Source organism: Carya illinoinensis, chromosome 4, assembly GCF_018687715.1.
Source record: "Carya illinoinensis cultivar Pawnee chromosome 4, C.illinoinensisPawnee_v1, whole genome shotgun sequence".
In the NCBI taxonomy this organism is placed as follows: domain Eukaryota; kingdom Viridiplantae; phylum Streptophyta; class Magnoliopsida; order Fagales; family Juglandaceae; genus Carya; species Carya illinoinensis.
In genome coordinates, this window is record NC_056755.1 from 2,540,723 (window position 1) to 2,556,202 (window position 15,480).

The 15,480-nt window shown below is 36.5% G+C and overlaps 3 protein-coding genes across 4 annotated transcripts; all 3 read right to left on the reverse strand.

Annotated features, from left to right (window-relative positions):
- Positions 1-1,520: 1,520 nt before the first annotated feature.
- LOC122307565 (ras-related protein RABB1b) lies at positions 1,521-4,622 on the reverse strand. The gene is made up of 6 exons (XM_043120492.1): positions 4,377-4,622; positions 4,092-4,231; positions 2,941-3,023; positions 2,584-2,788; positions 2,409-2,477; positions 1,521-1,950 (listed from the first exon to the last, which is right to left on the reverse strand). The coding sequence occupies exons 1-6, from the start codon at positions 4,420-4,422 to the stop codon at positions 1,858-1,860; spliced, it is 636 nt and encodes a 211-aa protein (XP_042976426.1). The 5' UTR covers positions 4,423-4,622; the 3' UTR covers positions 1,521-1,857.
- Positions 4,623-10,116: 5,494 nt separating this feature from the next.
- On the reverse strand, positions 10,117-10,533 carry LOC122307964 (auxin-repressed 12.5 kDa protein-like). Its single transcript, XM_043121099.1, has one exon. The coding sequence runs from the start codon at positions 10,516-10,518 to the stop codon at positions 10,132-10,134; it is 387 nt and encodes a 128-aa protein (XP_042977033.1). The 5' UTR covers positions 10,519-10,533; the 3' UTR covers positions 10,117-10,131.
- Positions 10,534-11,608: 1,075 nt separating this feature from the next.
- Positions 11,609-15,424, reverse strand: LOC122307965 (proteasome subunit beta type-7-B). 2 transcript variants are annotated; one of them, XM_043121100.1, is made up of 9 exons: positions 15,264-15,424; positions 14,481-14,642; positions 13,374-13,515; positions 13,133-13,229; positions 12,943-13,012; positions 12,733-12,837; positions 12,427-12,525; positions 12,246-12,333; positions 11,609-11,872 (listed from the first exon to the last, which is right to left on the reverse strand). In XM_043121100.1, the coding sequence occupies exons 2-9, from the start codon at positions 14,622-14,624 to the stop codon at positions 11,796-11,798; spliced, it is 822 nt and encodes a 273-aa protein (XP_042977034.1). In that variant the 5' UTR covers positions 14,625-14,642; positions 15,264-15,424; the 3' UTR covers positions 11,609-11,795. The 2 variants fall into 2 exon arrangements, with proteins under 2 accessions (XP_042977034.1, XP_042977035.1); XM_043121101.1 differs by lacking the exon at positions 15,264-15,424 and adding an exon at positions 14,740-15,100.
- Positions 15,425-15,480: the final 56 nt, after the last annotated feature.

Below are 15,480 nucleotides of genomic sequence, written 5' to 3' on the forward strand. Positions count from 1 at the left end.
TTTAATGCGTTTGGCACAAAGAATTCAATGTTCCGTAGAACTAGAAGTTGTTGGTAAAGGAAATTATGGTTATGGGTTTTCGGACCCTTGACATCCTGCCTACTAGTTTAATCCTGTACGTGTGGCTGTCTTTCTTAACATCTCTCGATGTAAGCCAGCCTTATATATCTTCTTCTTATCATTCCTGTATTATCATTTTCCATCGAGAATAATGAACATACACATCAAGTGTGGGTGGCTTGTCAATTAAGGTTGGCAAAAAGATGATAATCTCCGTATTATGCTCCAACCATTACCCGCTTCTCTCTATCACATTTAATGCATTCAACAGCTACTGAAATCCAACCCCTTCCTGTGATATCATTCATTACTTCAGAAAACCCCAACTACTCGTGTATTAATTTTATCTGACTAGCAATAGAGGCTGGCCATATAACTTCTCCATGGAGATGTAGGGGTTGAATTTGTTTCTGAATGGCCATGTCTCTCACTGAGCTAACCTCCGTCTTCAAGTTTCCTTACCAAAGACTTGGAAATGAAGGTGGCTTTGAGGATTATGAAGAAAGAGAGAGAGTGGTTTTGAGATCGAGGGCTTGGTGCAGGTTCAAAAGGGTGTCCATAAGAAGAAGGTTCAAGCTCAAGGTCCCAAACTTGAGGAAGTTCTTGAGGAAAGCTAGGCTGCTCCCTGCCGTCAGAGTGTCATGTTCATGGGCTAGGGCGCTAAAGAGATTGAAGGAAAGTCAGGCTCATTTTGGTGATATTTTTGCTGGAAACTACCTGTTCATTCAAGTCAACCCAACCTCATTAACTTCCCTTAAAAGGGATCGTGATGTTTATGGCCTGTCCTCGAGGTACTCTCTTCCAAGAGTTGCTTAATCGGTCTTTCTGGGAATCATGCTATCGATCGCTCACTGTATTTGCATTCTTGCACATCTGAGATGTGAATAATGCTTCACATGGGAACCACTCCACATGTGAAACTTCTTTAATGATGCAATAAAGTTATTTCAGAAGTGTAATATATGATAGTATTTAAATACCAATACACTACAATGCATTTTTTATTGTATATCGTGCACTTGGGAAATTCATGTTTTTTTATTCTAAACTTAATAATTTAGGATTTAAATTCTGGAAACGGTGCTAGTTCAGAATGAAAAATGTCATTTTTTTCCTATTTTTGTTCTTAAAAAGGAAGAAAAAATAAAAGTGAATTGAAAACAAGAAGCTTGGCCCCTCCTTGCGTAGGGTCTAAGAAGACAACGTATCTAAACCACACCCACGTACAGGGCCTGAGTGCTCAGTCAGCCCAGACTGCAAAGGGGGGCAAAACGGCGCGCTTAATCCCAACCAAGGTGAGAAAAGCCCCTAAAAACAGAGAGCGAAGTGTTTTACAGGAATACCAATTGAAGATAAGAGCGATCCATCATCTAAGTGGCTAAGTCCAGAATGAAGAAAAATGAATTATCACTGATCCATTCTTGGTAGTTGGTGGTTCTAAGAGGAGAAAATTACAAAAATAGAACAAAAAAGGGGACTTATTTTCCAAAAATTCACAAAAGAAAGGTAAATACCCCCATAGCATAACCAATTTCGTCTTGGTTCATCTAGTTACTGAAAAAGCTTTCTTCGAGCACTTGTAAAGAGTTGATTTCCTAACAGAACTACCAAGTTTGTCCCAAGAAGAGTTGAAATCAATTCTATACATCTTCTTAGTATTCTACACAAGTCACATGCTAGTTGAAGAAGTGTGTTTATGGGGATGAAATTAAATAATAAATTAATTGCAGAGGGGTCAAGTACAGGAGCTGGATTCGGGTTCAGTTAGCCGCAACATCTACCTGTATAAGTGACCAGTTAACTGCAACATCCCCCCGTCTGAGTGATTGTTCCATCTCTTGCCCCTGATGGACCTTGGGGGCGGCCATACCCAACCTTGATGCCAGATGACTGCAGTTATTAACACAATGGCATCAATAAATGATAATATCCACGTGCTCCTTAACAGGCTAGCACTGACTAAGGAATTCATACCATCTCAATTTTGGAAGGTTTTAAACGGATAAAATTTTTTCTTTTTCTTTTTTTTCCCTAGTCCTGAACAGAGAGTCCCCCATTAGATCATATGTCTTTACAATTCTAAAATTCCTGATGCCTCTCCAACACAAAATCACAAGAGATCAAACTTAAATAGCCTAAGTAGATTTCCCACCGGAGCAGGATGGCCCCGGTTAAGACAGTTGATGGTTTTGCATTCAATCATCTTTTCTACAGTTTCTGTAATGCAGTGATAGAAATTACAGTACGAGTATGCAAAACTAGAATAAAAAACAAAAAGAATTTGAGATAACGTCTAACTCCCAATATCCCAAAGTTCCCCTCCTCTCCAGGAATGACTTTAGAGTTACCTCATTGGATACATCGAATACACCTTCCTGAATATTCTGAAGAATTTTTGCAGCAGTCTTTATGAAAGCCTGAAAGATACATGCTATGTAACATTAAAGTCATCAAAAAAAGATGGACTATAAATTATAGTATAACTCTTTATAATAGAAGCCTTTTTTAGTTGAGTTACATCACCTCTTCAACATTTTGAGCTGTTCTTGCAGATGCCTCCAAGAATAAAAGCCCATTTTCCTTTGCAAATTGTTCCCCTTCCTCTTTGCTAACAGCCCTCCGATGAGAAAGATCGCTCTTGTTCCCTATGAGCATGATTGTCATGTTGGGATTTGCATGCTGCCGAGCATCCTCTAGCCAGCTTGCTAGATGATTAAATGTCTCTCTCCTAGACAAGATAACAAATTAATGGTTTAATTGTAACTTGTAAAGTACTGAAACTTGTGCCAGAACAGGAAATTGGGGGCAGGACAAATATAGAAGTTCTCTCCATCTCTCTCTCTCTCTCGCATACACACGCAAGTGCGCATGGACACGCACCTGGTTATGTCATATACCAGAAGTGCTCCAGCTGCTCCTCTGTAGTAAGATCTGGTTATGGACCGGAAAGATTCTTGGCCAGCCTGAAAAAAACCAAACCCTTGGCTTATGACTATAATCTGTAGGCCACTAAGGTAGAGGAATTAATTAAAAAAGATAAAGGCCCTGTTTGGTTGTAAGACTCAACTGAGATCAACTCATTTAAGTCTAATTTTAAGCTGAGTTTAACATCCAAACACCAAACTCTCAAATTACTAAACTCATCTCAACTCAAAACCTCATTACACGTGGGACCCACAATCTTTTTCAACTCACCACCTATTTATACGTGAACCCACAACTTTATTCAATTTTTCAAAAATAGTACTAAACTTATCTTAACACGCAAACACATCTAAACTCATTTTAGATGGTCCCACATAACTCACTTCACCAACTCAACTTACTACTATTAATAAAGAACTCAGTTCAGCTCAACTCAACATCCAAAAGTAAATCGTTGATTAAACATATGGGCTTGCAACATAACATAAACTACGCTACTTATCAAAACCAAAACAGAAACTAAACTTTATATCGCCTATCTAGAATCTATCAAATGCGTGTTTGCATTTATCAAATATTTACCTTCAAGGCTAAGACATAAGGACCACGTAACAAAACTCAGGAGCAACCCCCACATGAACTAGGAAAACAAATGCTAGTTCCTTCCCCCTTTTTCTTTTATTGGTACTAGGTGTCCAAAAACAGCATTCTAACTAATTTCGGAGGTGCACAAGCCCTCAACAAGGAGTCTCCCATGAGTGCACCTTGAGTAGTTCAAGGGAAAAATCCCCTAGTCCGATGGCAATTAGAAATTATTTGCATCCAAAAGGATTCGAACCTTAGACTTGGACGGTATCAACCTCTCAAAATACTCTATCCCATCAAAGAACCAAATTATATATTTTTCGAATGATAAATACATCTTGCCAGCTTAAATGCCCCTGTTTGTAAACCTAGCAGGATTTTCTAATTGCTGCTAAATTTAATTTATGATACATGATTCTCTAACTTTCCGCTATGCAAGCAAAGTAAATAAATAGATTAAAATGCGCTATCTGTAATACATCGAAAAAAAAAAGTAATTAGGGAAAAAAAGGGGGACTTACGGTGTCCCAAATCTGGAGCTTGATGGGACGGCCGTCGATGGTGACCATGCGAGCTCCGAACTCCACACCAATGGTGAGATCATGCACGGGCTGAAACCTCTTGTCCGTGAATTGCAAGAGCAGGCATGATTTCCCTACACCTGCACCCCACCCAATGATGCCCACACCCCACAAATTATCACCAAACGAAAGGAAAAATAAACAAAAACTAAAAAGAAAAAACAAATTTTGAGTTAGGTTTTTATCATTATTATTGTTGAAAGAAAAGAACACAAAGTTAACAACCTGTGTCGCCGATGATGATGTACTTGAAGAGGTAGTCGTAAGACATGGCCGATACGACGTCGGGGTGAGATTAACAACTTGAAGCTTTGACTTGAGAGAGAGAGAGCGAGAGACTCGGAGACTACCACCCGCTGGAGTGGAGAGGTAGAAAGGAAATCAAAAATGGAAATTTTTTGCAATTATTATTGCAACAAACGAGAGAGCCCAAGACGACACGGCAACATTTCGTGTGCATACAGTCTTACAGAAGACACGCTATGAGACATAGCAATATCAAATAGAGTCGTAAAATCGTAAATATCGTATAATTGTTTTAAAAAAAATAAAATTTATTATTAAAAATTTAGTTTTTTTTTATACGAGTCTTATATTAATTTATTTTTTTTAAAATAACTATATGTTATTTACATAATTACGATTGTAAATATTATTTTTATATGAAATGAGATTAGATAAAATTGCTTTGCTGCCGCTTCAGAAATCAGAATGTTCCGATTCACGATGTTGATATAGTTTACTTTTTTAAATTTAAATGAATTTAATTTATAGATTAAAATGTTCGAAAGTTTATTTTATTTTTTTTCTATAAGAAGTTAAAAATTAGTTGATTCGATTGACAATTAACCTCGACCAGACTTCAGCCTTCTTTGTGGCTGGATGGTGGATACTTTGGATACCTTACGTAAGCAGCATGTTGGGCTGATACCTCTTATGTATGCATTTCATATGTCGGCTCTTTCTTGGGCTTGAATGATCTGAGCTGGGCCTTGGATACCCCATTAATATTTGAGCACCTTTGCAGCCGAAGCCATGGCTCGATTTTTACAGAATTAGCACACAAAAGAATCTTATAAGTTGACATAATTTTATCTATTTTATTATAAAAATAATTTTATAATCTGATAAACTAAATTAAGCCATATTAATTTATAAAATTATTTTATATAATTCCTTTGTGGTTATAATATTTCAATTTTATTTAATATTTATTGTACTGGTCATGTTCCATAAAACACTGCCGGTATTTTTATCACTTTGAGTTAATACTTTTGGCTGTCGTAAATATATTGTTTTTGTTATAAAACTTAATAAAAAGGAGAGAGAGTGTCAAGAGATTGAGAGAGAGCGAGAGAGGTTAACTTATTGATCTCTTATCAAAACATATATTTCTTAAAGAATTCAACGATATATATAGGCGTACAAAGGGGACTATGCTAGCTCACTATGCTAGCACTATGCACTATGCATTTGACGACTAGATAAATGTGGTCATACAATTCAAGATAGTTTATAACACTTCCCCTTTGGATGACCATATTTAAAGAATATGCCTCGTTAAAACCTTGCCAAGGAAAAACCCTGTGGGAAAAAACTAATGGCGAAGGAAAAAGAGTACATTATTCATATGTATCGTCGAGTGCTTTAAGATTGCCTCATTAAAACCTTGCAAAGGAAAACCCAGTGGGATAAAACCTTAGCGAAGGAAAAAGAGTACAATCAGCACAAGTCTTCAAGACGTTACTTCCCCTGAAAAGTGCATGATAACAGGTCTTCAAACATCCATATTCCAATGTTCTGCATAATCTTCTTAAATGTTGCAGTTGGTAATGCTTTAGTGAATAAATCTGTCAGATTTTTACTTGACCGTACCTTCTTGATATTAATTTCAACTTTCTTCTCATGAATTGCAATGATCTTCTTGTGTGTATCTGAAAAATAACTCGCATTTGTACATCCAACTAATTGTGGATCTTTCTGCTGATCATTACTCTTCTGGAGTTGTACTCTTCTGGAGTTCTTGTAAATAACACAGTTAGTGGAGAATTCATCAACATTAAACTGCTAACCTCATTTTTAATAAAAACGGTGGCCAGCCTTTTAAGATCAGACAAGCACCACAGATTTTCAACTCCTCTGTAGGTGTCAGGCGTGCTGTCAAGTGCTGCAGCTGTCAGGCGTGCTGTTAAGTGCTGCAGCTGTCAGGCGTGCTGTCAAGCGCCTCAGCTGTCAGGCGCCGCAGAGCTATGAAGCTATATTTCGTCTCTTTTCTCTTGCTTCACGAGAGATGTTGTATCATAATTTTCTCTATAAAAGAGATATTCAGCTCATCTTCATTCGCATCTCATCTTCTTCACTTTTCTGTAATCATACTTCATTTTTACTCTGCAATCTCTTTCTACATTTTTACTCTGCAATGGCTCAGCGATCTTCTCATGGCCAATATATGAGGTACTCTGCACCTCGTTCATCAGCTGTTCCTGCTTCTACCACAGGTGCTATCATGCAATGTAATGATCTGACTCATAGGTCAGATAATGAAGCTATCTATGAGCTTGTGAGTCTCGGTACCCGATACTCATCATCCATTGTCGCATTTTCTCAGCGACTGCAATCCAGAACTTGTGGAGTTGACAATCTCCACGAGAATATTGCTATACTTCAGCGACTTCTTCTGGAGTCTAACATGAAGATAGAATCAATAAAGAAAGAGAATAGGAATTTAAAATCTTTGCTTAAATCTTCTTTTCGATTGTCCACCGCTTTAGATAGGGATGACATGCAGATTCTTGAAAAACAAGAGCATTTGAAGAATGAGGCAAAGTGTCTTAAATTTCTGTAATTCTTGCTTCAAGATAATAAAATAATATTTCACAAATATTCATATTTGTGGTTCTATCTTCTGGTAGATGTTCTGTGTACTTCATTTTATTTCTTCTTTAATAATGCACACTTCTTATCAAACCTATAATATGAATCTGAAATACTAATTGTATTTAAAAGATGGTATTTCATGACTAATAATATCATCCATCTTCCCCTTGAAGCCGCAAGGGTTTCAGATTTATATTTCAAATATGTGCAGTTTCATGAGCTCTTATGGAGCCTCAATGACATTTAAATCATATATATAAATTGCAATAATAGCTTGTTTGCGTTTGGATTGCTTTAGATCATATAAGAATCTCTGAAACTTGATAGAATACATATTTCCAGATGTATTCATATTAGAAGCTTCAGACATTTTCTATCCTTCAGGGATTTTCATATATATATCATGATCCAATGATCCATATAAATATGCAGTTAATCATGCATATCCAAACTCTCGGTAACTTTCAAGCTAATAAAAATCTCAATATGATTTCAACCACTTTAAAATCATATCAATATTGTTTCTTCGAGAAACTAACTTGTGATTTCTATATCACATTTTCATATAAATATCCACTGGTATTTAACAAAAATCACCTCTTTAGGTGTTTGGACTTCAAGTCCATATTTATCACATTTTACTGAGTGATATCAATTCTGCAGGAATTGAGAAACTAACTCGTGATTTATATATCACATTTTTATTTCCTTTCTATAAATACCCACTGACATTCAACAAGCATCACCTCTTTAGGTGTTTGGACTATAAGTCTCGATGCATCATATTTTACTAGTGAATCAATTCTGCAGGAATTGTTTCTTTCAAATTTGGCCAATATTTTACATCGTATTCTTCGACGATTCTTGATTCACTTTCATCATTACTTCTGGTAATGTCAATTGCCATCTCATATGGAAATACATTGTCGACAACAATTTTATTTCTATCCATAATTTCTCCATTATTCATGAAATGTAACGAGATCTCGTTATTTTCAGGTACCTGTCCCTCTTCAAGGGAAGACATTTTCATGATAAACCTCTTCAGGAGGCACTCTTCAGGAGATTTGTACTCTTCAAGAGTTTATATAGGAGAATTTTATACAGAAAATCTGGATGGACTTTATTGCTTGTTTCGTGGGTATGGCCTCTTCAGGAGCACCAATTATTTGTGTCTTTCTCTTTTTGAGATGCTCTATCTTTTGTATCAATAAGTCTCACATGCCTTTAGACATGTTTTATGTTCATTAGACTGCTGAATTTCTTAATTGTCCTTCAGGGACTTTAATCCTTGCTGGGATTTTAGCAGCTCTAATATGAGACATTTTTATCTTATTGCATCCATAATTTAATTATCATATGAACTTCTGGTTCACATATGATAATCAAGATAACGTCGAATTATTTCATCTTACTTGCTTCTGACAAATTTTTCTTTCCACTTCTGGTGGTAAGACTTTATAGTAAAAGAATCTTCTGGTTCTTTTATGGACGTCCATATGAAAATCATTCGACTTATCATAATTGATTTTTGGATGATCAAGATAACCATAAATGATACAAATATTTGAATCATATCACTTTTTGATGCATCATAATATTTGATTCAATAATTTGTATAATATTATCTCAAAGAGAAAGCTTACAGCTTTTCCAATACGAGCTTCTAGCCCGAAAAGATATTCATTATCACGTCCAATCTCTTAGTTTCTTTGAATGAAACGTATCATTCTTTTCACTTCAGGGAATAGCATGATATAAATTCATTATCATTCACTTCAGGAAATGATGTAGATCTAGTAAGACGTGACTAATGATTCTTATCAAAAATTCATTATTTTATCCAGTCACTGAAAGACCAGATTTAAATTTAGAATATATTGTGAACGTTTGTATTTCATATTGCAGGAGCATACTCGATTTTGCTACTTCAGGAGCATATTCGAGACGTTCATTTAAATATATATTCTTTCCACAATTTCAAATTATGCAACTTCAAGTGCATAAATCATAATGAGTTTTTGGTACACGTATCACTCATTTAAACTATGAGGTACTCAATAAAATTATTGATTTAGAGCGATCCTTCAGGGATGCTCCATTTCCATTCTAAGATAAATTATATCATCAATAATTCATAACAAGTACAAAAATAATAAATAAAACTTGTATCTGAACTATGTGAATAAAACTATTCACAGATATAATTGATATGTAAATTATGGAAATTTTAATTCACCAATATTTACTTTAAAGATTTCAAATGATATATTGAGAAACTTACTTGAAATAGAAGATTACTATCTTCAGTATCATCTGAACCTTCGTGCACTGTAAAAATTAGTAAGATTGAAAAAGATCACAGTACATAACTTCTGTCTGAAAAACTAAAATTATTAGTCAAACATGTCAAACTAATCATTAAAAAAAATTTACCTCTATCTCTTATAAAGAATCAGTTAACTATTATTACAATAATAGTCGTAATCACTTCTTAAATCCAAAACCTGATTATTCATATTTATCATCCGTAAACACCCACCAACCATTGACTAGTGCACCTTTAGGGCCCCACTTGCAGCCCACCCACCTACCTTTTACAGTTTTTTTTTTTTATTTTTTTATTTTTTTTTATTTTTTAGGTGGTGTTGTTTGAGCGTGAGAAATATGTACTATTTCAATAGGCCTTCAACGCATCTTTTCTTTTATACCTGCACTTTTTCAAAATATAAAAATATAAGATAGAAAAATATAATAATATAAGAGAAGAGAAGTCATAACAGGCGGCTTCTTCCGGCAACCCATTTTTGACTTTTATGCCAAGTTCCTTTTCTGCCATAGAATCACAAAAATCAACATTTGCGGCATGTTTTTTTTTTTTTTTTTTTACTGTGCAGGTATTCTCAAGCTCCTACTTGGTTAGCGCGTGGGTCTCATGTCAGATTTTATAGAATCGCAATTCCTTACGCAAATGAAGATCACCAAGAGGTAGCAGTAGAATCCTAGCGCCCCTGGAGATATGCGCCTTGTAGGAAATGGCCCAAGCATATCAGACCGAACTGATAGCTCATAAGGAACAGCTCATCCTCTTTCCTCGTGTTGCTCAAGAACCGTGATCGAGAAAGATAGGGGCCTCTGGGTCTTTTGAGGTTTCCATCGTTCTACTTTTTCTCCAGTCATAGACGGTGGGAGAGTTGGGCAGTGGCTTGTCAAAGAGTTCGGCACCGATGCCCTTGGTGGCAAGGTTGCTACCCGGATGGAATACGCTCCTCCAAACGTTGTCCTTACGAGCCGTAACTGGTGTTTTCGGCGTCGCCGGGGTCCCTGGGCTCTCCGGCATCGACATCGACCTCTGGTACTTGCTCCCCTCTCCTTCCATCTCTTTAATGTTCAAGGGCTTTGGTGGGGTGATTTTCCTGAGCTTGCCGAGGCCACGCTCAGGCTGAGGTCCAGCCACAACATCGTCCCAAAGCTTCTCCAGTAGAACCATCCTTGCTATCTCACTCTGTTGGGATTCACCGCCGTGAAGAGCATCCGTATGTTGAGTGAAAGGGAGGCGGAGGTGGTGGGGTTCGTTGAGGGGTTGGTTTCTGGGGCGGAGACGGTGGAGAGAGTGGGCGTGTTGATGCCCATGTACTGGACGCCGACCTGTTGGAGATCGAAGGAGGGCTTCTTGGGTTTGACGGCCAAGATGATGATCAAAACGACGGCCAGGATTAGGAGGGCCAAGAAGGAGAACAAGAGGATTATAGTGGGTTTTGATACTAGTTGCTTCTCAAATCTCTCATTAGAAACCCATACCCAATTTTGACGAGGATTAGAGAAACCAGAGAGACGAGAAATGGGAGCTGGGGTGAGGAAGAATTTTTTTTTTCTCGCATCGTGCTGATAACGTGTTATAAAACTTAATAAAAATGAGAGAGAATGTCAAGAGATTGAGAGAGAGCGAGAGAGGTTAACTTATTGATCTCTTATCAAAACATATATTTCTTAAAGAATTCAACGATATATATAGGCGTACAAAGGGGACTATGCTAGCTCACTATGCTAGCACTATGCACTATGCATTTGACGACTAGATAAATGTGGTCATACAATTCAAGATAGTTTATAACAGTTTTTGTATTATGTCCCGAGTTTTAGATCTAGAATACGAGAGGGATATTTTATATATATATATATATACACACACACACACACACACACACAAAATAAACTATTATGGCTTAGAATTCAGATAATAACTAATATCTTCATATTTTTGGGACTCTGAATTTTGACAGTTGGACTACCATTAAATCTAGAATCAAATGGTAGTTATGAAGCGATTTGGGAAGAATGGGAATCATGTAAATCCATTTCTGTGACAGGCCAGGCATGGTTATCACTGTTTTATCAGTGAAACCCTAACTGGTGAAATCAGGATAATACCAGTCTCATTGCTGGTAGCTACCGCTGGATATTTTTTTTTTTTTTTTAACTTCGTGATTAAACGGGTGTTTTTAATGATATTGTGATTAAGAGTTGCTGTCAAGTTTGAAAAAGAGGCATAACTTAAGTAAGCAAGATCCAACACCAAATTAAACGAACACTATTCTAGCAAGCCCCCTGAGTTTGGAAACCAAATCCATGAGAAGTGAATGTCTGGAAATTGAGATTTTGAAACTGGAAAGTGAAAACTATATCAGCATCCCACTTAATACAAAGTCTATAATGAAAAAGTTGCAAAAACAACTCAATCCTGTCGTGCTGACCGTATGATGGTTCTCACTCTTCCATTGCATCTCCTCCTTCAATCACTTCCACCTTCTCCTTCAGTGGAGTAATCTTTGTTAAGAGAACTTCTGTAATCACAATAACACAGCATAGTCATACAATCTATGACTGATTTCAAGAAGAGAAAAGCGTCATATGTCTGAAACAGGCGCAAAATAAAAGGTGTTGAACATGTCCATTTAAATATTTAGTTCAACATAGGAACGAAAACAAAACAAAATAAATTTTGGAATAACGCTCCTAGCTAAGAGTTTAAGGTGAACATTCTCTAAAGGAATTACTCATGCTATAGACGAGGTAATGTATGCTACTTTAAACAGTACCATTTTTCAGCTTTCCGGTAACCAAGACCAACCAGCCTTCAAATCAAGAAAAAGAAGTATGCTATGGATGTTGTTATGTCTATGTATAATAAATAAAGTTTGGGAGTATGTCACTGACCAGTCTTCTTAGGAAAAGAAAAGCCTTTCGGATTGACAAAGGTACGTGGATTTGGCGACAAATGGTTTCTAAGGTACTCCTTGTGGCCCTGTACCAGCAGTTCAATACGTGGAACTTGCATCAGAATTAGATTAAAATTACTTTTCAAGGAAATAAAAAATCTTTCCCATGAACAACAAACCTTGGTTATCACACAAACATCAACATTGCTTCCACTTCCCAGATCATTAAATATACCAGAGCATATAGCTTCAACAACAAGATTTACTCCTTCCTCCCTCTGTACCACATAAAGGATATAAAACAAATCAAGAGAAAAGATAAGCATTTCAGATTCAATCAAAAATGTTGAAACAGATAGCAGGTCTTGATAAACCATGCATGTCTTCCACAAATCACTACGTATATATTATTATTAGTGAATCATAATGCTAGACTCCTAGCCAACTTATAAAAAAACTTTACAGCTAATAACATACTAACTTACAGTCAGGCCTTCTTTGTACTTGGACTCAAACATGGCCATAGCAGCAAGTGAACCAGATCCCATTGTTGCAAATGGCAGAGTGTCAGTTGATCCATGAGGATATATCTGCAAAGAAGTGGTTGTAACTGTAAGAAAGTAGCTAATTATGCAAGCCAGCAAAAACAAGAAGAGAGAAGTAACATTCCAATTTAATTATCGAAACAAACTCACAGTATGCAGATGAGGTCCAGTAACATCAACTCCACCAAGAACTAAAGCAGCTTGCACATGACCTTGGTAGCTAGAGAAGATATTTGAGTAGTTGGAATCGTATGTTGATTGTTTAGAGATAAGTTGAAAAATGTTCGAAACAAATGAAACTTAACAAGTTGAAAAATGTTTGAAACAAATGAAACTTAACTTGAAAAGGTGTTTCTTCAGAAGGGTGAGTGCTGTGACAACCCTTGATTCTCGACCAGTATGGTACCGGTGCAGTTGCAGCTGTGAGCTAACCATATCTAAAGAGAGCAAAAACCAAAGTAGCACATTAGCCATGCTCCCACGAAGATGATAAAACAATTTTATATTGGCAGCTATTATTAAGTCATAAAGAACAGAAGAGCAACAACATCATTGCATTGAATTTAAGACCTAACAAATACCTGTCACCGCCTCTGTATCAGCAGCAGTTCCTGCTCCACAACAATATATGTTAGGTGCCATATAATGAATCTTTTCACAGTTCTTATCAGCAACAATGGGCCCTTCAGTGGCTCTTGTATCGGCTCCAAGAATGACACCATCCTGAATAAAATGTCAAACAGGAATAAAATATGAGTATATGAATCCTGGAAGGAATCTCAGTCAGTATGAACTAGATAAAATCAACAAACAATGAACTATATAGCAGAGCTTGAATACATGAATATGGATGATAGGTGTCCAATAATTCTGCTGAACAGATGCAGGTGGACAATGCACATCTTTAAAAGGTCTCTCAAATAAGTCACTTTGTCAGTTTTTATTTGTTTTACTGTAGTACCGGTTCAACCTGATTCTCAATTATTGAAAAAAAGAAACAAGTACAGTGGCCATTCCCTTTGTTATGTGAAATGAATGTGTTCAAGTGTATCAAACTTCTTATAGGCAATCTACACGCGGTGTTAACACATTCTCTATAGCCTACAAGAGAGTTTTCAATAGCCAAATCTTTTGAATTGTCCCATTAGAACAAAATCTTTGTAATTCAACATTTATTCTGATGCTCATTTTGTTTTATAAGTAAAGATGCCCCGTATATTATAAGCACTAGGGGCGCAACCAAATTACACTGTGGGTATACAAAGGGAGACACCTATTTTAAGGAAACTTAGGGCAGCAAGAACTAGTAAGAATTGAAAATACTGCAAATTGCCAATGACGAAACCTGCAGTTTAAACTCTCATGAGAGAGAGAGATTAATTCTAAATCACTACAATAATATGTATATTTTATAAAAAATATCTACGCTAACCACTGATTCAGTTCTTTGATCTATATGGCCAGAGTTGCCAACCAATTAATATCAATTTATGAACTTTCATTTTGAGAATCCAAATAGGACAACCTGTAAACTATTTACCTACATTTTCCAGCATAATATAAAAAATTAAACACAACATAATTGATAAAAGAACAACTAACTAAGACAGTAGCTGATCTACCGATACTATATATTTCTGTTGATCGAATATCATCCAAACTTTCTATTGTACATCAAACAGTCCTACCTGGAAAATTAAACCAACAATTGTAGTTCCTGTCTTCAGAAAAGATGGTGGCTGAACCCCCTTCTTAGCAAGCATATCATTTCTTCTGCAGAGATCAAAACTAAATCCACCCTTGGGAGGAATATCCACTGCCAAGCTAGACATCTCAAAACTTCAACCTGACTGCAGATTGGAAGGGGAAAATACTCATCACACCCTATACACCAGGGAAATTTAAAACTAAAAAATACAAAGGGAGAAGAAAGAAAGAAAATTTTACATTTTTTTCCTGTTTACTCGCTAACAAAAAAACTCAGCCCAAACAAGCCAAATTAGTTGTATGCGTTCACGTGAGTAGGGTTTTTATACCTTTCACCGAAAATAACGAAACCCTACAATCTACCCCCGAACTCTCCTAAGCAACCAAATGGTTGAAATTACATTCAGATTTTCAAAAACCCCGCGCTTAAGCAAGCCAAGATCAAGGACTATCTATCAAAACCAAGCCCTCAAGCTTTCCAGATCAAAACCCAGAATTCACATTTTCTCCCAAATCAGATACAAGTTCAAGTGCAACCTATGTAATCGGCATAAACTTTGGAAGGATCGGTATCCCTACACCAAGTCCAAAGGGGGTTATTTGTACAGTTCTCTTTTAATATTCATATGTATCTAGAAGGTGGACCTAATCGTAAATCATAAACCGAAAGCAAAAGGCACAGCAGAGACGAAAAGATCGAAATCTGGGAACTAGGGCTGAAGAAGAAGAAGAAAAACGATGTGGAAGAAGAGGAATAAGATTACCTGCGGTGAGCTCACTGAGATTCCACAGATATCCAATTGCGGAGCCAAAAAAACTCCACTGAATACAAACTGTATATAACTAGGGAAAGGAAGACAAGTTCGAGCGTTTAGCTTCTTACGGCGGATTTTACCTCGTTTTGTTGACGAAATTTTCAATCAAAAGGAAAAAAGAAAAAATCAATTTCTTTTGCTTTTTGAGCAAGATAACTATTTATTA